Genomic DNA, 15,328 nt, shown 5'->3' on the forward strand with positions numbered 1-15,328 from the left:
TTATGTCATCAGTGAGGGGTCTTCTGTTTCAACAGATTTTCAATATAAACAAAACTGGTACTTCTGCAGGGAAATGCCTGAAGTCAGACTATGCTTGGTCTTAATGCTTTGAAGGGCCACCTCATCCTCTGCTTGGTGAACACTGATCCAGTGTCTGCCGGCTTAGACCCTCTGAGTCCCCCTGGACTGTTAGCGCCTGAGTAACTGGCCTCTTCAGCAGTAGAGTGGAGCTGTCTGTGGGTGTGTGGTTTGTCTTCTGCCCATGTCGGACTGAAAGGTGCTGTGCTGCGGTTCCGCATCTTGGCCTTGCATCTGGACCCCCAACCTGCAGTGAGGCTCAGTTATCACTCAGTGAATGACTGCACTTTCACTGTGTCCCAGTGGATGTTCCGTATGTAGTTACTTTACATCTGCGTGTTCATAATGTTAACATCTGAGAAGTACTGGCAAGAAGTAAGGTTCTTTTAAAACTTTGCACTTCTGGCTAAAGGTGTCCTTCTATAGCAACGAAACTTGGTTTACGTATGCCTTCAAAAGTGCTGTCACACATACGTTGCTTGATTCTCACATTTACACCAAAGAATAGACAAAAAGCATATTGAAAGTACATTTGTTTCTTTAGCCTCCACAGTTTTATTCTTGCTACTGAGATCTCTGTGCAGTGGTGTATAGTATTTCAAATTGATTACAGTATTCAGTACCCAAATAAAGTGTGAAGAAAGAATGAACTGTAAATTCCTTTACTTCATTGGGACCTCTGCATATATATCAGGAAAGATAAATTTAATGTAATAAACATGGAATGAGTAAATAAATGGATGCTTGTTTTGGTATTCTCTGTACTTTTATGGGTGTTTGAAATAGTTTATGTTAAAAGTTAAAGATTTATTTAAATGTATCTTACTTATTCAATATTAAATCAGTGATAAAGTTATGTGGAAATGTATGAGATGTTATTTAGGACGCTGTGAAATATAGCCAGAATAGTATCTTGTGTTCTCAGAATAAATCCCACATAATCGTCACTGTAGCAGTACTGCATCTAAAGTATTAAACTGCTGGCTTTAAATACTGTGTTAGAGGGATTAGCTCCGCGCTGTCAGTGGGATACTGTGTCATGTCTATGCTAAGTTCACTGTTAACAGGAGATAACTAGTATTGGAGTGTCTGATAGTTGGTTTGTTTGTTTTTTACCTCCCACCTAACAGTGGTTTGTCAGATACTATCATTTTGGACATAATATCAAACTACCTGGTGCTTCCCAACCGAATCACAGTTCCTCTCGTCAGCGAAGTTCAAATAGCACAGTTGCGGTTTCCTATACCAAAGGTAAGCATCCGTTCATTAACACTTACAGACAGACTGGAGGAACTCTTCACATACTTGGGTGTTGTGACTTCTTGTATTTCTCCTAACAGCAGCCTTGCCACATGGATCTTGATGCAGTAAAGGTGGTCTGTCCTGCCCCGTTCCTTAGGAGATTGGCTAAGGGGCATCTGGCCGAAAACTTTCAGAGACTTGAGGACAGTTCTTAAACCTCAGCTGTGAACCTCAGAGCTGCTCATAGGGATTTAATTCTGCAGATACCATTGCAAGTTGTAAAGAACAGCTATGACAACTTATTTATTGCCTCAGAAAGCACTTCCTATTTGTATGTATCAAGGTGTAACAGTTCAGCCTAAGCTGGGAACGTTGTACAAGCCTCCTCTCAGATATGACAAAGTGGGCATCTTTGGGGGTCATTCAGTGAGGGATGTGGCAGGCACGTCGTTAGTGTTACAGCTGCCCTGGGTGGGATGGAAGGGCATGGCCGGGGCTGAGTCACAGCCCTGGGGTTAGGCAGCAGCTTCACTTTGGGAGCATATTCCTTGGTGTGTCTGGGCTGCAGTTTCTTCATCTGTAAGTTGGGGTGATGCCCTGCACACAGAGGCGGGTCACACATGTTGGAGTCACCTTCGTTTGAGTAAACTAAACAACCTCAGTCTGAGACTGTGAGAGCCTGCTGGCCAAGGACGTGGAATCCTCTGCTGGGCACAGAGCTGGAGGGTTGGCCCCAGTTAGCAAGGGCTTCTCCCCCCTGGGCTTCACCCCACCCGTCTGGTCTGACCAACCTTGGGCTCCAGAAGTGGAGTGGGCAGCCTGTCACATGGTGTCTGGTCCTAGTTCAGTGTTTGTTTCCTGAAGTAGAAGTGGCCAGCCTTTCCCCACTGCCCGTTACTCTTTCTAGGTAAATTCGATCTCAGTAACAGTGCACAAACCAAGAAACGTGCATGAGCATTCCTGTATTTTTTCAAGTAACAACACCCCAGTCATTCATGCCCAAATTAGTTACATTGTTGGCATTCAGCAGATGTGATGGGACACCATGTATGAGACAGGGATGTCTTTCTTTCCTTAACTTAGGATTCTTATCTCTGGAAACGCAGGCCTGCCTTTCCACATAGAAATCCCCGTGCTCCTAGGCCATTAGGCTTTGTATTCTCTGAGTACAGGTGACCATCTAAGCCTGCCTGGATCCAGCCTCCCTGCTGCTCAGATATGTTTGTTGCCACATTATCTAAGCTTTAGACCTGTGAAAATATAAGCCAGGGATTTTGTTTTGTTACGGTTTTAAAAGCGTATTTATCTGTAAAGATGTCTATCTTTCTATGCTGGTTGGTTCAGAAATACTACCTGGTAATTTTTTTAAAAGTGTTTTGTGGTGTAGAATGCTACCCTCCTAAAGGTAACTTTACAGGTTGTGTTTGCCTTGAAAGAAATATGAGTGGAGGTTTTCAATTTTATCAATTAAACAACATTTTTGAAAAAGATAACTATGTTAAGTCTGTGAGTCATATGTATCTCAGATTTTCAGTTTCCTATCCATAAAATAGGTTTAATGACAGTATTTCACAGGATTCTTGTAAAAATTCAGTGAAGTAATTGGAAAGTAATTGCATATCAAGGACTTAGGAACAGTCTCGTGCATCCTGTAGTGCCAGTTATCACTTGTTATCACTGCAGTTACCACTAATGTTACAACTACCGAAACACAGGACTGTTTGGTGACCCATGAGGCCCTGTGCCATCTGACCTCCTGCCGTCCTGCCCTGCCCAAGTTGGGCTCCTGGGGTCCCTGGGGCACAGTGCCGCTCTGGGACCCCCCGTCCCAGGAGAAGTCTGCAAGAGGTGGTGGCTCACGCTAGCCGCTCCTGTCTCTGGCTCCGGTCAGACCCCTGGAACCCCGTTGTGCTGCTCCTGGCATCACGTGTTTGCCTTTTTTGCTCAGGGAGGAGGAGCTGCCTGTTCCCTGTGCACAGGCTTCGCTCCGTGTCTGTTGGGTGAGCCAGTGAGCAGTCTGCTCTGTCTTCCTTCTTTCCAGGGTGTCCTGAGGATACACTTTATTGAAGCTCAGGATCTTCAGGGAAAAGACACTTACCTTAAGGGACTTGTCAAGGGGAAGTCAGACCCCTATGGAGTGATTCGAGTTGGCAACCAAATCTTCCAAAGCAAGGTCATCAAGGAGAACCTCAGTCCAAAGTGGAACGAGGTGTACGAGGTGAGAGAGTGGGTGCTGCTGCCGTCCCCCCTCCACATTCCTGTTCCACTCCTGCTGCGGGGTCGTGGTGTGCTTATTTAGTTCAGGGTAATCTCAATTCTCTTTGCTTTCATTTTCCATTTTTAAAACTATTGTACCTTGTATCCCTACCTCACACAAAATTTTAAACCTTAATCGCATCAAGCTATCACAGTAAATAATTAGCCCTTAATACACATAAACGTATTCCAAAATGAGGTTGATTTATTTACTGTTTTGTAAATTTTCATTTAATACATCTGGACATCTCTACATGTCAATAAATATAGCTGTTCACTTGAGCAGGTACCATCATGTTTTTACTCAGAGAGATCTGGGCTTTTGGGTTCATTGTAACCAGTGCTGTATGAGTGTCGTGGGTTTTCTGCATTTGGCCAAGTTTTCCCCACATTACGCTCCTCAGAGTGGAATTGCTGCATCACAAGGTATGCGGTTTGGAAAGAACTGAGAAGTGGTGCAGTTTATACCCATCAGCTTCCCGTCCTTCCAGCCTGGTCTGTTGCCAAATCTCTCAATCTTGGAGTGGTGGTGAGTGGAGCACTTGCGGCCGCCCTGCAGCCAGCACTGACCGGGGCCGCTGCCGGAGTGGAGAGACATCCAAGCTTGTGGCCCCCGGTAACTGGGGACAAGGCGCAGTGGCCCATGGCCGTGTGCGTGGATACAGGTCCCTAGCAGGGACCCTGCCATCCAGAAGTGTGTCGGGTCCGGCAGCAGGGACCTCAGTGCTGTGCAGCTGCTGCCGCTGACTGCAGTCACGTACTCAGTAGACACGATACTGGTGAATGTGAGATAACTGTGAGCTGCTACCTTTCAGGCTCTGGTCTATGAACATCCCGGACAAGAATTAGAGATCGAGCTCTTTGACGAAGACCCAGACAAGGACGACTTCCTTGGAAGGTAAATCCTTCGTGACTGAGGAGAGCGTAGACTCTTTTTCTTTGATAATCACTGTTAAACATGTAATATAACTTCAAAAACAGGATTATGTACATGTTATGTGTATGTTAAAATGGCTCTTAGATGTAGCGTTGCTTCACCTTAGATTTCTTAAAACACGTTTTGTTCCTAAAACATTCACATTTGAGTAAGAAAAGGAAAGCTGCTAGATCTGTGTCCATCATAGCAGCCACATGTTGCTATTTAAATTAAATTGATTAAAGTTAAGCAAAATTTAAAATTCATTTTCTTAGTTGTGCTGCCCCATTTTAAGTGCTCAGCAGCCAGGCATGGCCCCCAATCCAGCCCAGCTCTCCAGCCTTTACACCACGCAGGCAGGTGTGCGCTAGGTTATAGAAACAGGTTTTTTAACTTTTGATTTGTTATTGGGTTATGGGGGCGGGGAGTAGATAGTAATTTATATTGTGCCTATATACTGGAAAAGCAAATATTGACCTGTTTGCTTAAATTGAACAACCTGTACAGCTGAAAAAAATACCAAAAAACACACTTTAGCCTAATCTTTATTATTTAACTGAATTTCTTGTGGCAAAAAAGATATAAGGATAGATGACATTGGACAGGTCTGGCTTCATCAAGAATCGGCTGTGTGTTAGACTGTGACCTCAGAATTCATTCATGAGACAGTTTAGTGAGGAGCAACCAAAAGATTTCAAGCAAGGCAGTGAACAGATCAGACCTGCATTCCAGTGAAGCCACTGTTAGGATAGGTTATCAGGGACTGAGACTGGGGACTGGCCGGCCTTCAGGAGGCTGTTGGGATAGATCAGGAGAGAGATGTCAGGTCTGACCTGGGGCAGAGCTTGGGGGCAGAGAGGAGGGGTGGCTGCAGAAGAAGGGGGTGTCACTGTCCCGTCCTGGTCGCCTCTGGCTCGGGGGGCCAGCTGCATGCTCCCAGCAGTGCAGGATTATTGGGGGAAATGGAACGGGCTGTCGGGGACATGCCGAGCGTGAGGCAGAGGCCTCTGCCGCCACAGAGACGCTGGTCAGAGCTGAGGAGCGAGTCTGGGGAGGCAGTCAAGGCCTAACTGAGCACGCAGGTGGCTGAGCCGGCGCGATGGGCAGCAGCTCGGAGGGCACGCCAGGCCCAGGGCGGAATATGCCTGCACATTTGGGGTGCGTGTGAGCAAGACCAGCCCTCCCAGCTCTGACCGCAGCTGTGCCTCGCCGAGTGTTCCTACCTCCCCGCTCTTCCCTACCTCGCTTCACTCTCGTGGGTGGAAGCTTGGGGAAGCTTTTGGAAGAAGCCTGTTTCTTGACAAACTAGCATTTTGTTGCATTTCTGGAGTACCTTTTCATAGACTAATGCTTAAGGTTATTTCAGTTGTAAGAAGTGTGTTTCTATGTTCTAAAGTTGTTGTATTGTTATTTCTATAGTCTTATGATTGATCTTATTGAAGTTGAAAAGGAGCGCCTTTTAGATGAAGTAAGTTTCCTTTGAGTATTGTTCTATTTCATGAGTGTTGACAGAGCACCTGCTGCCACCGCCACCTGATGGTCTGAGAACTTAACATCCGCTCACAGACGTTGAGGACTTAGGCCTTCTAGTAACAGCAAAGTGAAAAGAAGTCAGCACCTACCAGACACTCGAAATTCCTGAGGATCCAAACACACACCAACTTTGTTTCAGGCAGGCACGCTCTCCTTCGGAGTCAGGGCAGAATCTGGGAGAAACTCCCCAATAACAGGCATTTTAAAGATAGTTGGAGTTCACAGCAGAGCTGGCACAGTGCCGTTGGTGAGAAATTGTCCCATGAAAGATACCCACAAATACAGTGTGAATTGACAGCAGCAGACGTACTTCAAGCAAGATATTGCTATCAGAATAAAAAGGATAAAAAAGGAAGTTTGTGGTGGCTTCTAAAAGATGGGTAAGATTTGGATAAGTAAAGTGTAATTAACCAAATCACTGCTGAGATCTGCTTTCAAAGTAACATGTTTCCCTTCCCATGCACGCCAGCACACACTCAACAGGTATCTGCAGGTTATCATGTTGTGTGCCAGGTGCTGTGTGCAGTGACGGGCAGAGCAGACAAAGCCCTGCACTCGGGGCAGTCTCTTCTTAATACTGAGTGTTTGGGGACCATCCTCGATTAATTGCTCTGTGGCTTTTAAGCTGAAACAAGTGTATACTAATTATTAGTATATAGTGATGAGGAAAAACAGACCTGTTAATGTGTCTGATATTGAAATTCAGACTTGGGATCAATGTTATATTCTCTCTTGGCCCATAAATTCTATGGAAGTCCATACGTAAAAGCCTGACAGTGTTGGGTGGTATAAGAGGACATTTGAGTCCTTGCGTGTGAATCGGGGGTGGAATTGGGAGTCAGTGAGTTAAGACACGCAAAGCGGCCACTGCTGTCGGTGTCTGGGGCCAGCAGCTGGTTCTCAGGCCTGGAGCTAAAGGTGGCAGGACTCAGGCCTTCTGCGTTTGTGGAGACTGTTCAGTTTGCGTGTGTGATCCAGGAGGACTTTGGCTGAACTGTCTTGCTTTCTCTGCAGTGGTTCACCCTGGACGAGGTCCTCAGAGGAAAGCTGCACTTGAAACTGGAGTGGCTCACGCTCATGCCAGACGCTTCAAACCTTGAGAAGGTGCTGGATGGGGTCCCATGACAGCCTGCACTCCTGATCGCTAAGATTAGTACCTTTAAACTGTGCTGCTGCTCACTTAAAAAAAATACAGCAATCATTTTGACTCCTGTGCTGTAAATCACTACAGTAGTACCAGGGATAAATTAGAGATAATGGAATTTTACAGGTCATTCTCACCTGTTTTATGAGATCTTTAAATTTTGTGCTTGATTATTGTATAGGGATTTGAAGAGCCACAGGTGACCCGAGTGCTTCGTTTGATTGATCTGAATAGAATCTTATGTTCATTCTCTCTGTATTGCATATATCAGATGCTTATTTCTCCACTTTTCTTATTTTCTTGAGGATTATAGACATAATCAGGAAGAAATAGTCAGGAACCTTGGAAACCCACCTACTGAAGCTTTTTCCTTTCCTTGTAGGTGCTGACAGACATCAGAGCTGACAAAGATCAAGCCAATGACGGGCTGTCCTCCTCGCTGCTCGTCTTGTACTTGGACTCAGCCAGGAACCTCCCGGTAGGTGCCTCCGAGAGAGCCCACTGGGTGCTCGTTTCCTGGCAGTGGATCCTGCTGTGTTCAGCCGCGCCCACGCCGTGTCCCCATTCTTGTTGCTGTGTTTTCACTTCACTCCAGTCCAAGAGAGCAGCAGTGGAGACGGATACGTGTGCATTTCCTCCATGAGTGTAATTTTATGTTTACATCTTATTGGTTTATCCAGGATGGTCAGAATTATCTTACATGTTTTAAGAAGAAATCTCCAGTACATAGGAAAAGAATACACCTAGTAGTTAGAGAAGAAGATTTTCTGTAGAGAATCACTAATTATTAAAATGTAGTGCCTAAAGATGAAAATTATATCCCTTTGGCATCATCCTGGAAGTAGCACAGCAGGGTGACGGGGCAGCGTTGGGTGATCCCCTGCACACATGGCTTCTGGCCCAGAGCAGTGCCTCTCCTCGTGGGCGTCAGAGTCATTTCACTCTTAGAAAAACTGTAGAGAACAGTTTTTATAGACAACGACTAGAAGCGTGGAGAAGGGTTGATCAAGCCCTGGTGTGATGCTCGCCTCCACAATGAGGCTAGTGTGCTCGTGATCAGTGTTTATCGTTTTGATAATGTTTTTTTTTGCTTGTTTTTGTTTTTGTTTTGTGGTACGCGGGCCTCTCACTGTTGTGGCCTCTCCCGTTGCGGAGCACAGGCTCCGGACGCGCGGGCCCAGCGGCCATGGCTCATGGGCCCAGCCGCTCCGCGGCATGTGGGATCTTCCCAGGCCGGAGCACGAACCCATGTCCCCTGCATCGGCAGGCGGACTCTCAACCACTGCGCCACCAGGGAAGCCCTGATAATGTGTTTTGAGTGCCTATTCACTTGTTCAATAGATGGCCTTCCTTGTTCCATTTCACTGTTGGAGGCCAGTTTTGTTGAAAGAAAGACAACTACCTCCAGGTGAAAGGTGTTTCCTCCTGAAATGATACTGGTTCCAGGTCACCCAAGTGCACCTTTAGACAGTCCCCCAGGGTGTGTCCTTGGTGCCGGTGGACGTCTGGGCATCTCACCTCACTGTGATCGCACCATGCTGTTCCTTTACCTCGTGAAATGCACACCCTGATTCTGTTTAGCACCTCTCAAGGGTTTAAAATTGTGCATTACTTGGGCTTTGTTCACAAGCAGAGTCAATGTATTTTGGGCATCTCTATGTTTTATTTAAAGTTTTTAACGATTAAAATCTGATCATGTATTTTTTTCATATTGGGAAGATGTAACAATTGTGTGTATAAATGTATATAATTGTACTCTTTCTTTCAGTGAAGGTTTAACCTTTCTGCAGAATTACTTGTACGGTAGAACTTTTTGCTTTTAACCACAATAATGTTTTAAAGTCTTTCATAATGCCTGATGGAAGTGAATTTGTTATGTATTTTAGGATATAGAGCAAAGTGGTGGGGAATTGGCCTCTCTTTAGAACTGTGTGTTTTGTCACATTAAATTAAAATTGAATAACGTCATGTAAGCAAAAGACAGAAAGAAAAGTGATTGTACAACCTTCTGTTAAAAGGGCACTTTGTGCATGAAGGTATGCTCTGGCCGTCAAAGGCAAAGGATATTTACAAAACCGCTGCCCGGTTGGGCCTGTCTCCACGGGAGTGCGTGCCGTCTCCTGCGTTTCTGCGTGATTCTTTGACTCTGCCTGTTGCATCCTGGTTATTAGTGCTCTTGTGCCTTCATTGACCACAATCCACCATTCTTTGCTTTCTTCTCCCATTTCCATTTTCCCAAGAGTATCTACGAGGGAAACTTTGGGTGTGGCTACTTAAAAGAGAGGCGAGCGTCGGGACTAGTGTTTTGTGAAAATACTGCCTCAGTCTGTAGAGCACTATTTGTGAGTTCTCAGTGTTCTTCCTTCCTTCTGTTTGGTGGAGACTGCTAGAATGTGGACTGGAACTTCAATGCCATCTGCTCAGTGGTGGAATGACGTGCATGCTTTTTCAGTTTCTTGCATGATTTCAGTTACTGGGCATGTTTCTTTCGTGCTTGTTTTGTGAAATGTAACACTGCTGTAACTAATGTTGGTGACTGCATCTGATACCGAGGTGGACAAACCCCATGAGCCATGGAGGAGCCTTGGGCTCTGACGCTGCTCCTGGCCCTTAAAAAATTTAAAAAAAAAAAATCATCTGAGGAAAAAGTAGTGAAGCCATAATGATTAAAATGGATTTTCTTATGGTTCATCTCAATGTGAGATGTAAATATTTCTTTGCAAGCTTTCAAAAAACTTCCTTAAATCTACTTTCTCCTCCTGACCAAACACAGAAGTGTCAGAGCTTGGCTTTCCACGAAGTCCCCCGTGGCCTTGGGGACAGTCAGTGAAGACAGAAACTCACTGCTGCTCTGAAAACGCGCCTTCTCCCTCCCCATTTAACCAGAGCTCCTAGGGTGCAAAAACATGTTGAGTTTATGATTCACTTCTTTTAAGGAACTTAAAGAATTTCCTGGGGTGGATAATTGAGCATTTCTACCTTTATCTGGGAAGCTGATTTTCATCTCATATGTTTCCCTGAGGCCTTGCTCTGGTGCCTTGATTCCTGGCACTCTTCTTGGTCCTTTTAGCAGTTATTTTCACTTGCTTTGGGGTCAGAGAAAGCCACCGATGGCTTAGTCATTAGTCTAGAAACTAATTATTGATTTAATTCAATAACTAGTGAGATTCTTAAAGTTCATTTGTTTCATTTTAATTTGTTATTTCTATTTCCGCATGCATTCTCAGTTTATTCTTATTTAAAAAATAAAAAAGAAGGGGGAGAGCAAAACTGAAAGAATAGGCATTTTTGACCCATTTTATAGGTGAGGACAGTCAAGTCCCTGAAGAGTGGGTGGGCTGCTGTTGCGTCTCCTCACATCCCCTGCCCACCTGCTGGGAGGTCAGAATGAGGGCAGTCATGCATATCAGCAGCTGTTTTCTGTCATTTCCAGGTGTTTCCTAGTGGAAATCTGTGTTGTAAGCTGCTGTAAATGACAGTCTTGCTCAGCTGCATGAGTTACTGTTTTCTGTAACTGCTTCTTTTAAAGGAAATATTTCTGAACTTGTGTCAGGATTTTTTAAATTGCTTTGTAATATTTAGCTAAGACGTGGCTGGGTTATCCAAACTAACTTTCCTCCCACATTACCAAAACCACATGCTCTGCTTGATGATTCAGGTGTAGGAATCAACAAAATGTCCTACAAAATAAATTCGAATAGATTGATCACTTTTCTCCCCTTTGATTGTCAGTGTGAAGTGAGATCAGTTGTCAGTTGTCCCTAAAGGCTGAGCCTGTTGCTATTTCCAGTAGAGGTTTTGGGCTGCTGCCAGCCCGTCGCTCTCTTACCTTTTGCTGCTCAAAACTCTCTTCATGTTCAGCCTCACCAGTGCATTTCCACCAGTGGTCCTGTCTGGAAGCCTCAGCACAGCAGGACTTTCTCCCAAGCTGGGAACGGCCTTTTTATCCTGTGGCCTTAGCACTCGGGCCTCCTCCTTTTGGCCAGAGGAACGAGAGGGTGATTTCTGACCCCCGGAGGCCAGCTTCAGACCCTGAGGCCTCCATGACCACATGCATTTCCCAAGTACTTTCCAAGGGCTCTGCGTGCACAACTCATTGAGTCTCAGGCTGGCAGGATCCTTTCTCAGATGAGGCACTGAGATTAGAGACCCAGGGTTGCCACTAGCAAGCCGCAGAGCCAGGATCTGAGCACCGCTGTGTGACCCAGAGCCCACGTTTTCCACCCTCCTGTCTGGTCCATCCGTGTATAAAGTGAATTTGTTACCACTTCATTAAGTTTGTAAGTTCATAGTGCTGTATATGGAGTTTATCTGAGGGGAGTGGTGTTTGCACTAATGTCCACTTTATACATAAAAACGTTGGCTGTATAACATGGAGACCCTTGGGTGTGATGCTTCTAGGTGCTCTGTGAAAGTGATTTTAGCTCTCAGTTTAAAAAAGTGCAGGTTACTGTTACTGCCCCCGCTTACGGTGAGCAGCCCAAGAGTGGACGGTGCAGTGATGTCTGGAGGCGCCACGCTGGGCCCTCACCAAGTGCAGCTTCCCACGCCCATGCTCACAGGCTCCTCTTGCACCCCTGACACCCACCATGGCTTCTCTCTTTGTTTCACTTCACTTGATGCACTTTGAATAACATGTGCACAGTACAGGTCACATCCTTGCAAAGTTAGCTACAGGAGAGTTTCCTTGATGCCCGCAGATGGTCCGTCCTCACAGCTCAGGGCAGCAGTTCCCAGCCCGGCCCCACCCTCTAGGGGCATCTGCTGGGGCTGGTGTTTCAGGCTGCTTCATAAAGAATAGAATTCAATTTGAAGTTAATTACAACTCAAGTGATCAAGTGATCACTTGATGAAGTGATCAAGTTTTTCATCTTAAATGTTAATCCTCAAAGGATCTTGCAAAACAACTCAGTCTTGCCCTTTTAAGGGCAAGAAAGTAATGAGTTTTTAAAAATCAATAAAAGTAGGACATAAAACCTGTAATAATAGAACTTTAAAGCGAGGAGGAACTTTTGAGGTGATCTAATCAGCCTCTGCATTTTGTGCTTGGAAAAGAATGGGGGACGAGATAGATCGGGTCCCATCTCTGCTGTGGTTTTCCACTAGAAGGTAAAGTTCAGAAGGAGGAAAAGTAGGGTTTGGTGTTATAGGATATGATTTGGTTTGAGAGCAGTTGGGGCGTCTGTGGCCCATTCATTTGTACTTTAGGTAAAACCTTTAGGTTAATAATGGTTGATATTTTAGGGGTTCAAGCAAAGGATAGTAAATAGAACCCTTTCCTCAAGTTTCACTCTTGGATTTTTCAAATCCCAAAGACAGGAGGGGTGGGGGAGTAAAAGAACAATAATCATAGAAGGTAAGGAAATATGTTTTGATATTTATAAAGGTTTAGTCTAAGATAAAATCTTGGGCAATAAGAATACTTTTACAAATGATTTATACTGTTTCTTTGTTTAATTCTTGGTGGTTTTTGTTTAAAGATTTTTTGTTGTTGTTTTCGTAAATTTTCATGTCATTAACCTTAACATAAACTCCTCATTGCATGTTTTATTAACCCTTGGTGTATTCATTTTCTTCTAACTTGAAAGAGTAACCCATTAGAATTTAACCCTGATGTCTTGAAGAAGGCTGCAATTCAGAAAGCTTTAAAGGTAAACTAATAGTTTTCCCTTCGAAAGTTAATTAAAACATATTGAAAGAGATGATGCTCTAACCTTTATCGGTTTATTGACAAATCCTTCCCAAAGTAATAGAGTAATTACTTGTTTAGTTGCGGAGAGCCTATTTTTGTTGTCAAAGAATTAGTAGTTAGAAGAATTTAAGTCGATTTTGACGATAAACTTTACAAAAGACCAATATGGTAAATTAGACTTTTGTCCTGTTGGCCTTAGGCAGCAGTATCTAAGGTGGTTTTAAATCATCTGTACTTTAATTGGATTTGAATTCGTGAAAATGGTGAAGTAAAGTTCTGTTTAAAATCTTAACCAGTTTTTAGATTATGATTAAAACGTATGCCCGATGCACTGTGACTTTCCATTAAAAAATCACCTCTTCCAATATGCTGAGTCAGGGCTGTCTCTGAGTCAGTGACCTCATGGCTTTTGGTGCTGCTAGTTTGGGTGACAGATCTTTTAAGAAGCTTTAAATCTCATTAAATGAGGTATATTAAAAACTAAGCTCCACTCCTGAAAACGACATGAGCATGTATTTTCTGGCTAAATTGTTAAAGGTTTTCTGTGGCTTACAAATGTTTTATTATTTTTTTCTAATTTCTTTGAGCATTTAGACTTAAATATTTTGGGGGGTGAGGGGTTAAATGTAGTTGCTTTAAGAAAATTCTATCCAAAGGAATCAGGAATGGTTTTTAATCAGTTTCATCCAGAAGAATAAGTTAAATTTCAAAAGTGAAGAAGACTAGCATTCTGCTTTGATGCAGCATTTAGTAAGCCCTTAACCCCACCCCACACTGAGGAGGTGAGGTGGCCTACTCCTTTGGAGTACTAGTTAGTTAGCAGGGTAGTCGAAATGCCTGTTCAGATAGAAAGCCCAGAGATAAACCCACGCATATATGGTCACCTTATTTTTGATAAAGGAGGGAAGAATATACAGTGGAGAAAAGAAAGACAGCCTCTTCAATAAGTGGTGCTGGGGAACCTGGACAGCTGCATGTAAAAGAATGAAATTAGAACACTCCCTAACACCATACACAAAAATAAACTCAGAATGGGTTAAAGACCTAAATGTAAGGCCAGACACTAAAAAACTCTTAGAGGAAAACATAGGCAGGACACTCTATGACATAAATCACAGCAAGATCCTTTTTGACCCACCTCCTAGAGAAATGGAAATAAAAACAAAAATAAACAAATGGGACCTAATGAAACTTCAAAGCTTTTGCACAGCAAAGGAAACCATAAAGAAGACGAAAAGACAGCCCTCAGAATGGGAGAAAATATTTGCAAATATTTGCAAATGAAGCAACTGACAAAGGATTAATCTCCAAAATTTACAAGCATGAGCAAAATTTACAAGCATGAGCTCAATATCAAAAAAACAAACAACTCAATCCCAAAATGGGCAAAAGACCTAAATAGACATTTCTCCAAAGAAGATATACAGATTGCCAACAAACACATGAAAGGATGCTCAACATCACTAATCATTAGAGAAATGCAAATCAAAACTACAATGAGGTATCACCTCACACCAGTCAGAATGGCCATCATCAAAAAATCTACAAGCAATAAATGCTGGAGAGGGTGTGGAGAAAAGGGAACCCTCTTGCACTGTTGGTGGGAATGTAAATTGTTACAGCCACTCTGGAGAACAGTATGGAGGTTCCTTAAAAAACTAAAAATAGAACTACCAATAGGACCCAGCAATCCCACTACTGGGCATATACCCTGAGAAAACCATAATTCAAAAAGAGTCATGTACCACAATGTTCATTGCAGCTCTATTTACAATAGCCAGGACATGGAAGCAACCCAAGTGTCCATTGACAGATGAATGGATAAAGAAGATGTGGCACATACATACAATGGAATATTACTCAACCATAAAAAGAAACGTAATTGAGTTGTTTGTAGTGAGGTGGATGGACCTAGAGACTGTCATACAGAGTGAAGTAAGTCAGAAAGAGAAAAATAAATACCGTATGCTAACACATATATGGAATCTAAAAAGCAAACAAACAAAAAGGTTCTGAAGAACCTAGGGGCAGGACAGGAATAAAGACGCAGCTGTAGAGAATGGACCTGAGGGCACGGGGAGGGGGACGGGTAAGCTGGGACAAAGTGAGAGAGTGGCACGGACTTATATATACTACCAAATGTAAAATAGATAGCTAGTGGGAAGCAGCCGCATAGCACAGGGAGATCAGCTTGGTGCTTTGTGACCACCTAGATGGGTGGGATAGGGAGGGTGGGAGGGAGACGCAAGAGGGAGGGGATATGGGGATATATGTATACATATAGCTGATTCATTTTGTTATAAAGCAGAAACTAACACACCATTGTAAAACAATTATTCTCCAATAAAGATGTTTAAAAAAAAAAAGAAATACCTGATCCTCATGGAAACACTGGGAGGAATCATATCCATAGCCTTCGCTCACCATTTCTTTAATAACTGAAGATTATTGACCCATAGAGCGTGAT

The 15,328-nt window shown here is 43.7% G+C and overlaps 1 protein-coding gene across 3 annotated transcripts in view; it reads left to right on the top strand.

Moving 5' to 3' along the window:
* The window catches only part of ESYT2 (extended synaptotagmin 2), a 77,228-nt gene that overhangs the window by 47,295 nt on the left and 14,605 nt on the right, over positions 1 to 15,328 (top strand). Inside the window, exons 8-15 of one of the 3 annotated variants that reach the window (XM_089917105.1) lie at positions 1,209 to 1,329; positions 3,362 to 3,538; positions 4,392 to 4,474; positions 5,912 to 5,960; positions 7,040 to 7,129; positions 7,552 to 7,647; positions 9,410 to 9,511; positions 12,758 to 12,820. In XM_089917105.1, the coding sequence (XP_089773231.1) occupies positions 1,209 to 1,329; positions 3,362 to 3,538; positions 4,392 to 4,474; positions 5,912 to 5,960; positions 7,040 to 7,129; positions 7,552 to 7,647; positions 9,410 to 9,511; positions 12,758 to 12,820 (781 nt within the window). The remainder of the gene's footprint in view (positions 1 to 1,208; positions 1,330 to 3,361; positions 3,539 to 4,391; positions 4,475 to 5,911; positions 5,961 to 7,039; positions 7,130 to 7,551; positions 7,648 to 9,409; positions 9,512 to 12,757; positions 12,821 to 15,328) is intronic. The other 2 variants (XM_022576288.3, XM_022576293.3) reach the window with 2 other exon arrangements.

The sequence above is a fragment of the Delphinapterus leucas genome, chromosome 9 (assembly GCF_059928025.1).
Source record: "Delphinapterus leucas isolate spDelLeu-1000000601 "Yukka" chromosome 9, BTC_Dleu_Yukka2, whole genome shotgun sequence".
NCBI classification, from domain to species: Eukaryota; Metazoa; Chordata; class Mammalia; order Artiodactyla; family Monodontidae; genus Delphinapterus; species Delphinapterus leucas.